This window comes from Maniola hyperantus, chromosome 1 (genome assembly GCF_902806685.2).
Source record: "Maniola hyperantus chromosome 1, iAphHyp1.2, whole genome shotgun sequence".
NCBI lineage: Eukaryota > Metazoa > Arthropoda > Insecta > Lepidoptera > Nymphalidae > Maniola > Maniola hyperantus.
Window position 1 is genome coordinate 5,657,222 of NC_048536.1, and position 12,902 is coordinate 5,670,123.

Here is a 12,902-nt window from a genome sequence, read left to right on the forward strand (position 1 = left end):
CTATGATTCGTTTTCAAATAATAGTTATGTCCAGTAAATAGAAAAATAAATTGGCATATCCTCAATTTAAGCAATCGGTCACTTTAGACAATGATACGGCTATCGTTTTAGTTGGTTGTGAATGGCAGGGGGACAGCACGAACGCTGGGGTAGCCAGGCCGAATATTTGCTGTCATGTCTGGGTTACGCGGTCGGTATTGGAAACATCTGGCGGTTTCCTTATTTGTGCTATAGGAACGGAGGTGGTAAGTGCTTTATTTTAATAACAAAGATACCTCCTTCCGCAATCAATTCCACTCTCACCACCTGGGTTTCTGCACTTCGACCACCCGTTGTGCCAGATCCTTTTTTCCACGCACATCCAAACTGTGGAATCAACTCCCTTCGACGGTTTTCCTTTTAGCTTACAACATGGGGTTATTCAAGGGGCGGACCAACAAATTCCTAAAAGACCGGCAACGAATCGGCAGTTCCTCTGGTGCTGCAAATGTTCATGGGTGGCGGTAATCACTTAACATCAAGTGACCCGCCTGCTGGTTTGCTCGCTATCTCTATTAAAAAAAGCCCCACTTATTATCTGGATCGCTGTCATTCGCGTAGCCTCAACCGATAGGCGTACCTAGATATACTGCTGGACATCTATGTCTCTCTCTCTCTCTCTGATCTCTTGCAAGAATCGCCACATCTTGTAATGCTTGTGTCGAACGGCTTCCATGAGTCTCTTGAGATCATCTGTCCACCTAGTGGAAGTAGTGGACACTATAACAGCCTAACTGTAAAAACAAAAGTTCGTTAGCAAATGTTTGCTAATCGCTAATATCAAAACCAAAAATTTTCAAAAACGTCTATAGTAAAATATTTCGACTTCAGTATATTTATTACAAGTTTTAATTCAAGCTTCAATCAATTAAATTTAAATCGATGTTTTAACATTTTAGGTGCATTCCTGATCCCGTACTTTCTAACACTCTTTATATTCGGAATACCGTTAGTTTATTTAGAGACGTTACTGGGACAATTTGCAAGTGCAGGATGCATATCAGTGTTCAATATAAATCCTTTGTTCAAAGGTGAGGACATTCATTATTTTTATTTAACAACTAGCTTTCGTCCATAACTCCATAAATATGTAAGTAAGTAGGTATATAATTTATAGCCTATATCATTCAAGGATAATGTAGCTATCAGAGAAATAATTTTTAGAATCCTATCATTAGTTCTGGAGATTACCCCCTACATCCAAACTTATAAAATTCACCTCCTGACCTATAAGTATAAGTAGATATGGATGTCGCCCCTATGTCACATGGCTTATATTTTATGATATTGACAAAATAATTATTAAGTAGTTAATATCAAGTAAGTATCTACAATTCGTCCACGTGGATTCAGGTTTTTTTTAAAATCCCGTGGAAAACCAGTCTATGTCCGTCTCCGGGATGCATCACATGTAAGCTATCTCTGTACTCGTTAAAATTTTAAACAGTTTCTCATTTTAAAATATAAATGGATTTATATAATTTCAAAGCTCCCCGTGGATACTTCACTTCGCCCACAAGAGATTTTTTCATAAACTCTGTTTTTAATTAAAAGATGTCCTTCTGCATTAATAGGTAAGTTTTATTAAGATAAATTTAATTTTATGTTGCCAGGAGCGGGCTACGCTACGGTAGTTTTAAACATAGTAGCGATGATATACTTCGCGTCAATTATGTCATACCCAATGCTCTACATTTACCATTCCTTCAGCTCGCCGCTGCCTTGGCAATCTTGCGGCAATTCATGGAATACTGAGAAATGCGCGGAGGTACTATATTTAGATTTAATATATACAAGAACAAGTTTATATTTGTGAATGTTATTGTATACTGATCCCTACTGATTTTGCAGATTACAGGAAACTTCAGTTTGATCGCGAACGGCTCTTTCAGAACTCCCGAGGATGAATTCTTTCAGTAAGCTTTTTAAAGTATTCTGTGACGAAGGAATGGGGTATGCTCATTGCTGAGATATAAAATGTTACATTATTTGGCTCGGCCACGTAATAATTCTTTGTCTTAGAATATTCATATTATTCCACTACTAGCTTATTCGCAACGGCTTCGCACGGGTAGACTAATTTATTTTATTTAACAGGAAAACTTACAGCTAATGTGAAAAAATGAATAGGTAAAACAAAAGATTAAAGCTAATGACAAGTTTTCACGGATAGAATAACAAAAAAACTCGACGGGGGAGAGAAAATTCAGGGAAAAGTAATAAAAACGAATTATTAATAATTAATAAATATTTATTCATTTTCATTTTTTTTCATTTAACTGAAGTATGAGCGTTAATCCTGTTAATCCTGTATTATAAATCTACTAGATGATGTCCGCGACAGTTTTTAAAAATCTCCTAGAACTCTTTAATTTACCGGACAAGAGTCAAGCTATCACTATTCTAATTTTTAGCCAAATGGCGTGAAGGTGTAATAAACACCCAAACTTTCACATGAGTAAGTAAATATAATATTAGTATGATGATCTACTTAAATTCTTATTCAAAATCTTTTAAAAATAAGTAAGTACCATACGGCTCGGCTATATTTTTGGATCTAAAGTATTACGATTATTGAATCATGGTATACTTATTATTCTAAGTAGGTAGGTACTCTGTGTAATCGGCAGACTGGATCGATTGCCACTTGACCTCTACGATCAGAGAAAGGATAAACGAATAGGAATAAAATACATTGAAGATGGTAAAGATTCAGCTCACTAGCTAGTTTATCAGCTGTTATTCCATGGTATTGTTATTTTAAAAATTAATTCCTAGATAATATTATATCGATCCATAAAGAAAACCCGAGTTATTTTAACTTTCAGTATAAGGCTGTTGCGCATGTCACCAGGCCTGGATCATATCGGTGGTATTGTTTGGCCTGTGTTCTGGTGCAATGTAATCTGCTGGATCATTGTTTACCTTTGCATCTGTAACGGAGTGAAGAGCGTCGGGAAGGTAAATCAAACAGTCTTATTTTAATTTTTATTTACTGAACTAAAACTAAATCATGATGTTGGTATTTCTCTCTCTATATCGTAAGACTCTATCTATTAATGGAGGCTCACCTAATTAGGAGACTGGCGCGGCGGCAAACGGTAGCGACTGGCGACAGCGACAGACTGTTGCTGCGATAGGGTTGACTGTCGTTGTCGGCTGCCGGTTGAATCAGTGGCCCTACCGCGGTTGTTTGACAGCTACAATGTCACGATCGCAATCATCTCTGATTGGTTAATGCTCGCTCACTATTGGCCACAACGCATTGTTGCAACAAGAATCGCACAAATTCAGCCAATCAGAACAATTGAGATTGTAATAATGATTGATGCAGGTTTTAGACAATCGCCCTACAGTTGTCGCTCTATCGTCAGCGTCACTGAGTTTCGCAGCAGCATGGCATAATTATTATCACTATACTCTATAATGTTTAAAAGTAATTTTCATAAACCTTTTCAGATTGTTTACTTCACTGTGCTGTTCCCATATGTGGTACTTTTAGTTCTATTTATACGTGGCGTAACTTTACCCGGAGCATGGAAAGGAATTCTATACTATGTGCTACCTGATTGGTACCAATTAACTAAACCAAAGGTATCGTATTATTCCTTAAATACACCTATTATTTCTAGATAAAAACTGCATATTCTTCAGCATTATCATTTTCATAGGTTTGGGCTGATGCTGCAACACAAATATTCTACTCCTTGGGTCCAGGATGGGGTGGACTAGTCAGTATGGCCAGTTTCAACAAGTTTCACTACAATAACTTGAGGTTAATTAACTTTTTTCAGCATGGCTTAATTGAGTAGGTAATGATATAAATTGTCCTGAGTCCTTAAGCAGTCTGCGATAACCTAATTTTCATTCGAGTTAGATGTTGCTATTTTACAAAGTAGTTATTTAGAAGTTAGAACATAATAGCTGGTATACAATATTATAGACTGTGAAAATAAAAGTGACGCAAAACTTCTTGAATGCTCTGAAATTCTTTCGCCTGGAGCGCGATGCAAACAGGTGTAGGTATGCTTTGCTCCCGCCCCTGCCTTTTTGCTGATATCTGTTAATGCTAATGCGACGCTACTCGTCACGACTTCAAAGCATTCAAGAAATTTGGCGTCAGCTTTACCTGTCCAAAATCTGTATTAAAAAAGTAACCTTTTTCTTAGTATGTAAAAACAATTTCTTCCAGATCCTCAATAATAATTCCTCTAGTGAACAGTGGTACAAGCATCTGGGCTGGATTTGTGGTCTTCTCTGTTCTTGGCTTCGCAGCAGAGCGTGCTGGGGTACCAGTTGGCGAAGTAGCAACAGCTGGCCCAGGCTTGGCCTATGTCACCTACCCAGCAGCTGTGATTATGATGCCCGCGCCCAACTTCTGGGCTATTACGTTCTTTGTGATGCTGTTCTTTCTCGGTATTGATACAATGGTAAATGCAAAAGTCCCTCTATTAATTGTAAGGGTTTCGTACACGAAGGGTGCCAACGGGACCCTATTAATTAGCCTGAGCTTTCTCCGAGCTTTCTTATGAAGCCTATCAGATGGTAGATAAATTATATTCCAGTAGGTAGGTATCCGTACAAAACGAGAACTCATTCGCCATTTTAACTTTATGTCTCTACTGTCATATGAAAAGTACGGGTCACCTCTAAAATAAGGACTAAAATCGTAATTTTGACATGACATTGAAATGGCGAATGAGATCTCATTTTGTACGCACTATGTCTACTTGTCCCGGGTACCTATATTTACCTATCTATACCTAGAGATATAATGATTATGTACGATTAGATCTATGTACTATGATCTATGAGTATACCTATAAGTAGATGATGTAGAATTATATATAAGCATAATATTATGTTTTATGTGGCTGTAACAATTATATTGAACTATCATGCATAAAAAGTTGTAGCAATGTAGGCTTTTACATCCGTGACTCATTTGGTGTTCGTAGAGGGGTCTACGTTAGTCTACGAACTCAAGATTAATTAAAAAAGGTAATAGATGCTATTATTTTTTTTTTTTAAATTTAGATACAAGTTAGCCCTTGACTGCAATCTCACCTGATGGTAAGTGACGATGCAGTCTAAGGTGGGAGCGGGCTAACCTGGAAGGAGTATGGCAGTTTTTTTATTTATTTATTAAACCCATACACCTTTGGTTTCTACACGGCATCGTACCGGAACGCTAAATCGCTTGGCGGCACGGCTTTGCCGGTAGGGTGGTAACTAGCCACGGCCGAGGCCTCCCACCAGACCAGACCAGAAATTTAGAAATTATAAAATTCCAAATCCCTGCCAGGAATCGAACCTGGGACCTCCCTCTAATAAGACCACAGCGCTTACCACTGCGCCAGGGAGGTTGTCAAATTTTAATTATCTAATCTAGTAGGTATATATAATATTAATATTACAATTGTATTTTTTCTAGTTTGTCACGATCGAATCTGTTATCGCCGGTCTTGTGGACGAGTATTCATTCCTGCGGGCTCACAAAAAAGTGGTCACGCTATTGACGTGTATTGTCCTCTTTTTACTCTCGATCATCTGCAATACAGAGGTAGGTACCTACCATTCAATATACATTATTCAAAGGTAAACGGGCACTTTAGTGTGGAAACCACATATTTCAGATATTCAATTGTTAATAAGTACCTACCCCAACTTTAATATTTCCTGACAAAATTGTAAGTTTGCGTGTTTGCCAACATTATCAAACGTAAGTAGGTTACCTAGTGGAACAGCCGGCAAAAATGATTCAATCTTCCGTAATGCAAATGCAATTCTCGTGTTCGAAACAAAAGCGTTTCAAATACCTACTAATGTTGGGGTTAACGGCCTTTATCACGCTATGGCATAGTTTTCTATAGTAACGAATAATTCGTTTTCATTATTATTGTTAAGTATAAAATAAATGTTTTCTATACAATTTTTGTGATAGCAACGAGTTAGTAGTAACATGTTTTAATATTAGCATATGGATATATGGATGTATTTTTTGATTTTCCGGGATAAAAATGTCCGTTTACGAGATCTATGCCATTTCGGTATCAATTTGGTTAAAATCTGTTATACTCGGGATAGACCGTGAAAAACTGACAAACACACACTTTCGCATTTATAATACTAGTATCGTCATCGTCGTCAACCGATAGACGTCTACAGTTGAACATAGGTATCTAGTAGCGACTTTCACAACACGACAAGCCAATAACTTAGATGAATGACCCCAATTTAATTGAATAAAATATTTTATAAGTCAGGAGCCTCAATAATATTTAACCATGTGCTGAAAAATATTATACGAATTATTTTAAAGTGCACGTTTTTCTGACGAGTCAAATCAAGAAGTTTTTCCGCAAGTCAAGTCCAGAATTTTCTTCTCTTTTTTATCAATTTTCGCACCAACCCGTTCCTCGACTCCTCTCACCAAAGCTTGTCTGGGAGAGATTACTTGTGATATGAGTGATAGGCCTCCTTTTCACGCTAATGTATAATTTTAGTTTTTCCTGTTGTATGTTTCTTTCTTTATGTATGTGTGTGTACAATAAGCATTCAAACAAACAAGCAACAAACAGTTTTTCCCGATATTCTTAAAAAGTAGAAAAATATGTCGAATAAAATTGAATACTTACTGCTATCTTCGATATAAACTTTAAAAGGACCATTCAATAAAGAAAAGCGCGTGTCGATTCACGGATAATATCCATTTCCGTTTATGGAAGCAATGATAATATCACGTGGATATCACCATAATGTCGCATAAATAGCTTCGTTGCATAACCTTTCAATCTACCTAACTGCTCTATTGGGAATAATTTCAAATTGAATCAGATTTAGGTCACAATCGCCATTTTCCTGAAAGATAGGTACTTTTTTCAGGTAGATAAATAAAGTTATTACCAACCACGAACACTTGAATCTTCACAGCTTCAGAAAAACAGGTAATAAAGAAAATCTGAGAATGCAGTTGAAAAACGTTTAGCACTTTGTCGTACATTGGCCACATGGAGTCAGCCCTAGCTAGATTTTCAATTTCGTACATCAAAAGACGTTAACGTAATTCTTAATCATCGTTACACGTTGGCCGGCACTCTCCAAACGTAGTGGCCCAACGTGCGCTTGAGGCTAGAATAGAATAGAATGGAACGATTTTCTATTCAAATAAACTTTTACAAAGTACTTTAATCATTAAAAGAATCTACCACTGGTTCGGAATGTCATTGCTACCGAGAAGAACCAGCAAGAAACTCGGCGGTTGCGCTTTTCAAATGTTTATTTAACCGCAATCAATGTAACATTCAACGTCTAATCTTTTGATGTATTTATCTTAGGGTGGATTACACATCGTAGGACTTTTGGACACTCATGTAGCCATCGCCTGCGTGCCCTTGGTGTGTAGCCTAGAGCTCATAGGAGCTGTATACACGTATGGACCGAAGAGGTTAAGCCAGGACGTGCTGTTCATGACAGGCAAGCCTTTAATACAGTTCTGGTTTATATTGTGGCGGTACATTATACCAGTATTGCTTTTGGTAAGTTCCTAGTGTCTTTTAATTATTTTATAGGTCTTTATAAATACTATCTGTCCCGGCTTACTCACGTGTGTAGTCGACGTTAGCCCGACTAGTTTCGAACCCATACGGGGTCCTTTTTCAAGGGAGTCCGTCCGCGCCCGCGCCGCGGTTTTCAGTCAAAACCGCGGCGCGGGCGCGGACGGACTCCCTTGAAAAAGGACCCCGTATGGGTTCGAAACTAGTCGGGCTAACGTCGACTACACACGTGAGTAAGCCGGGACAGATAGTATTTATAGGTCTTTAGTTAGATTTTTCATCAAATTAGGATATGAGTTTGTACAATAGAGCTAGCCTTGCCCTAATCTCTTTTAAGATAGAGTTCATGATATAGACATCCCTAGCTTTCTCGTGGATTCCGTTGGCACGTCACTACACGGTCAGTTTAATCAATTCATACCTAAACTAGCCTTACAAAAACAAAATTGACGTTGATAATCAAAAGTAAGGAATAAGGATCCTATTCTATCAATCCACGCATTACAGCATCAATCTGACCAACGATGCTGCTGGACTTATGTTATTACTAGCTGATGCTAAAATCCTGTGGGAACTGTTTGATTTTCCGGGATAAAAAGTAGCCTATGTCACTCTCCAGGTCTTTTTCTATACCCATGCAAAAAATTACGTCAATCCGTTGCACCGTTGCGATGTGATTGAAGGACAAACCAACAAGCAAACACACTTTCGCATTTATAATAAGGGTAGGACTGATTTCTACAACAATGCATTCCAGCCAATAGTGAGAAATGAAAAGTTTCGGTCAATCAGAGGTGATTGCTATCTTCACTGCACTGTAGCTGTAGTGTGTAGATGTATTCTATAACACCGGTAGCCCCCAGACAGCCCCCAGATTGATATCATTTCAGATTAATCATACTCACCGATTTTGTTTATGGAAAGGAAATAGAGGTAGTCAGTATGTTAAAAACCTTGCATAATCAGCATGCTGTTGTCAAACCCCATACTTGTTTCTTTCAGGTCATAGCCGGTTACTCACTTAGCGTCGCGTCTGGTATAGCTGGATGGACTGTGGCATTGGTTTCCGTTATTTGCATCCCGATCCACGCCATTAAAGTCCTATGGCAAGCTAAAGGATCACTTATAGAGGTATATTATATCATACATATCGGTAAAACTATATAGCCAGTTCATCAAATCTTGCCCCTTTTTGAAGAACTTCTCTATCTCTCTTCCTTGCCCTCTGTCTCTCTATTGCGTTTTCTCGTCTTACAGTCCCAAATTATATTTTCCAACTGAATTTTAAATTTCAAGAACAATTTTCAAGTTCCGATTGACATGTAATTGTAAATAGGTTCAAATATTATGGTCTAAATGAAAATAGTTGATTGCGGCAATGGGACTCATGTTTAACTAGCATAATGTAGCTCCCTAAATAAACATTTTCCATTTTAGATGAAAATATAATTGAAAGTGTAGGAGCTACATAATAGATCGTTGGATAAACACCAAAATTGTTTTTATTTCATTTTAGAGAATACGAGAAAGCTGCAAACCAAATATGGACTGGGGACCATTCGAGCCTGAAGTTAGAGAGCGCTGGAAAGCCTTCCAGAATCAACACAACACTGCCGTGACGTCACTTCACCTTTCTACTAAGCCCGAAACATTATAGCATTTTCTACACATTGTCTGCATTGTAATTCGCAATTTGCATGGGTAAATAAACAAATAATAACAATAAGTACTTGTTACAAAAATATTATTAAAGGTGAATGTTGAAATAAAACAATGTTTTTATGAGTAACACAGCTTTTAATGGATGTTTATTATTCCCAAGAGTACCAATTATGAATTAATATGAATACAAAATATCATTAATCACTCATGCATTAATTTTACTTTTATCATAAATGCGAATAACTTGGGCGTGATTACTCATTACATCTTTAAAGACGTTTAGTTCATTTTGTGATATAAAATTTTATTGTGTATAAATTGTGCGATTAATTTCATCCAAGTTTATTCAAAGCAAAAAAAGGAACAGCACAAGCAATAAAAAATATTTCCAATCCTATTTATAAAATAACATGAAAAAATTTTTGGCTGGAAAATGGAAATTAAAAAGCTCGACCAAAAGTGAAAAGTGTCAAAAATTATTATCACGGCTGCGTCAAAATTTTAGCGCTATTTTTCGGTAAATAAATTTTTAAAAAAAATAATCAATCCAAATTTTTGTATATTTTATAAATAAATAATATAATGTAAAACAATTTCTTTGGAATCAACAATCACTCGAAATTATTAGTTACAACGCCCAGAATAAATAACTAAAAATGGGTGACGGAAAGAAGGATAACACGAAGGGAGATGAAAAAGACAAGAGGGTAAAAATCCAGGTTGGTAAATTATGTTTTTAGCGTTCCGTACCTCAAAAGGAAAAACGGAACCCTTTTAGGATCACTTTGTTGTCTGTCTGTCTGTCAAGAAACCTACAGGGTACTTCCCGTTGATCTAGAATCATGAAATTTGGCAGGTAGGTAGATCTTATAGCTGACATTTGGGGAAAAATCTGAAAACCGTGAATTTGTGGTTACATCACACGAAAAAATTAAATTGTGGTCATGAACTAATAATTATTATTTTCAATTTTCTAAGTAAGATAACTATATCAAGTGGGGTATCATATGAAAGGTCTTTACCTGTGCATTCTAAAACAGATCCTTATTTATTTTTATGTATCATAGTTTCTGAATTATCCTGCAAAATGTCGAAAAAATACGACTGTAGTACGGAACCGTCATTGCGCGAGCCTGACTCGCACTTGGCCGGTTTTTTACTACAATACTTAAATTTATATCTGTCCTAAACTTGGAAAATGGACCTCTTGGCACAAAAGCGGTAGCTTCACTGAAGAATGAGTCACCATAAATTTGATTCAAGGGAGTTGGTAGGCTATATTTTATCCCAGAAAATCAAAATGTTCCCACGGGATTTCTAAGAAACCAAATCCACGCGAACGAAGACGCGGGGTGTCGGGGTACACATGAAAAAAAATTACTGCCTTATTTACCTACCCATCAGATTTTCTGGTGCATAGCTCATAGCTATCAATATGTTGGTTACTAAAATAAATTAATTACCTTCAGGCTTCAAATCAATAGTGAATATAGGCATCTGCTAGGCAAGTGCGCTCCATCTTAGCATCTGCCTCCTGCATCATCACTTGTCAGCAAGTCTGATTGCAGCCAGCGCTTGTCCATAAATTAAAAAAAATATGCTTACCTAACATTTCGTTGCTACGCATATTATAATTCTCCAACGTATTTCGTCCAAGGTGGAAGGAGAAGATGAACTTGGAGGAGAAGGTGAAACGGGAAGAAGGAAGATGAAAAGGTTCCAGTTACCAAACCTACCGCGATGGTGGCAAGCGAAAATCATACAATATGCGTAAGTTTTTGTTACATCACTGACCGAATTTTGGACACGCCAAATACTAAGAGAACTTCGAATACTAAGAGATGTCATAGTACACAAGTGTGAGAGTATACACAGGCACACTCTGTTCCCTCACTCCCATGGTCCGATGGAACGGTAATCGTCTCTGGTGTTACAATAATATACAGCTTTTTCTTTTGGTTAAGGAAATAAAAATCTAACTCACATTTTGATATCGCAAAGTTTGAGTTACAGCCCCTTTACATGCTCAAAAAAAAACTACGAAACGCTTTCACCGCAACGAGTTCTCATAAATACATGTCATCACATAATGTAATAAATTAATAAAGTTACTATTATTTTGGTGGTACGAAGGCCGCATCTTGCTGACCCGGTCGTGCCCGGAGACGGTCGCGCCATCTGGGTCATTCGACTCCTCGTAAGTCGTACCTCTGAACTAGGCCGGATGCGTTCGCCTGAGTGCTCCTTTATCGAACTAATAGGCAGCTACTAGCGACAGTCCGTGGCTTCACTCGGCGAAAATATAATTCCTTTGTATTCCCATTCCCGTGTGAATTTTGAAAAATCCGGCCTTACTTCTGGTTTATATTATATAGGGAATCTCTATGCAAAATTTCAGCTTTCTAGGCCCAAGGGTTTGAGCTAGGCTCGCGTTGATGAGTCAGTCAGTGAATCAGGACTTTTTTGTTTATACCTATATTTAGAAGAGTATAAATTCTCTTTATTCCCTATTACTATGGAGAGGGCTATGTTAGGAGTTTCCCTGAGGGATAAGATCCGAAATGCAATCCGAAATCCGCATGAGAACCAAGGTCACAGACATAGCCCAAACTATTAGCAAGCTGAAGTGGCAGTGGGCAGGTCATGCCTGTCGTAGAGGCGATGGCCATTGGAGCCGGAAAGTCCTTAAGTGGAGACCGCGTTTAAGCAAGCGTAGTGTGTGCATGGGACGCCCTCCAGCACGATGGACCGACAATATAAAGAGGCTGGCGGGAAGTGGCTGGATGAGGAAGGCTAAGGTCCGGGTGTGGAGGCGCTCTTTAGGGAAGGCATGTGTCCAACAGTGGACGTTCACAAGCTGATGATGATGATGATGATGATTCCCTATTACGTGGAAATTTAAAAAAATCCAGCCTTGCCTCTTTGTAAAATTTTAGCTTTCTATAGGTCTAAGGGTTTGGACTGGGCGTTGATGAGTCAGTGAGTGAGTCAGGACTTTCCTTTGTAGGTATTTATTTAGAATTATTTACTAATCCAACCCCAACGCACCTTGCTCTATATCCAATTCATTGACCTTTCTGGTAAACAGATATAAACCATTAACCGAACATTCTTCAGGTCACACAATATCAATTTGCGCATAACAACTTAAGAAAATCATTTTCTTACATTTTCTAAAAATTTGTATCCTATCCTAACTTTAATAAAAGAAAATCACATTGACCCGACGACCTTGCTCCAACCTCCATCGAATCGCACATACGAAGTTAATTAAAAAGCATTCAAATGTAGCAGTCAAGTGTCGATGTTGATATAGCTGAGTGAGTGCGCGGAAAATTATCCGTGATGGTGATCTACTATGCGTTACAAATGTGAAGACCATCGCCATATTATTTGAAATATCAAACATTATTATTGAGATTTCATGTTGTAGGTTTTGTACATTTTCTTTAGTCACTTTAGCCTTTAGTCAGTGGGGACTGCAGACATGAGTGGAAACTTAAAACAATAGTGGCTTTTTTTGGAATTTCAAATTAATTGTAGTAGGCAGGTAGCCTATCAAAATTAAAATTTCATAATATCTAAATTAAACAATAGTTTGGTTTTTATATTTATCGGCATTCCGAGCATTATCTCATAGCATGT

At 37.6% G+C, this 12,902-nt stretch overlaps 2 protein-coding genes across 3 annotated transcripts in view; both read left to right on the top strand.

Annotated features, from left to right (window-relative positions):
* Positions 1 to 90: 90 nt before the first annotated feature.
* LOC117986427 (sodium- and chloride-dependent glycine transporter 2-like) lies at positions 91 to 9,385 on the top strand. 2 transcript variants are annotated; one of them, XR_011237289.1, is made up of 12 exons: positions 91 to 245; positions 939 to 1,070; positions 1,653 to 1,807; positions 1,891 to 1,955; positions 2,868 to 3,000; positions 3,499 to 3,633; positions 3,711 to 3,814; positions 4,232 to 4,469; positions 5,474 to 5,602; positions 7,377 to 7,515; positions 8,598 to 8,726; positions 9,112 to 9,251. XR_011237289.1 is itself a non-coding variant. In XM_034973260.2 (12 exons), the coding sequence occupies exons 1-12, from the start codon at positions 122 to 124 to the stop codon at positions 9,250 to 9,252; spliced, it is 1,686 nt and encodes a 561-aa protein (XP_034829151.1). In that variant the 5' UTR covers positions 91 to 121; the 3' UTR covers positions 9,253 to 9,385. The 2 variants fall into 2 exon arrangements, 1 of the variants encoding a protein (XP_034829151.1); XM_034973260.2 differs by having other exon boundaries at positions 7,377 to 7,577; positions 9,112 to 9,385.
* A 435-nt stretch (positions 9,386 to 9,820) lies between these two features.
* LOC117986469 (uncharacterized) overlaps positions 9,821 to 12,902 on the top strand; it is a 32,478-nt gene continuing 29,396 nt past the window's right edge. Inside the window, exons 1-2 of the mRNA XM_034973304.2 lie at positions 9,821 to 9,976; positions 10,915 to 11,027. Of these exons, the coding sequence (XP_034829195.1) occupies positions 9,914 to 9,976; positions 10,915 to 11,027 (176 nt within the window). The 5' untranslated portion in view covers positions 9,821 to 9,913. The remainder of the gene's footprint in view (positions 9,977 to 10,914; positions 11,028 to 12,902) is intronic.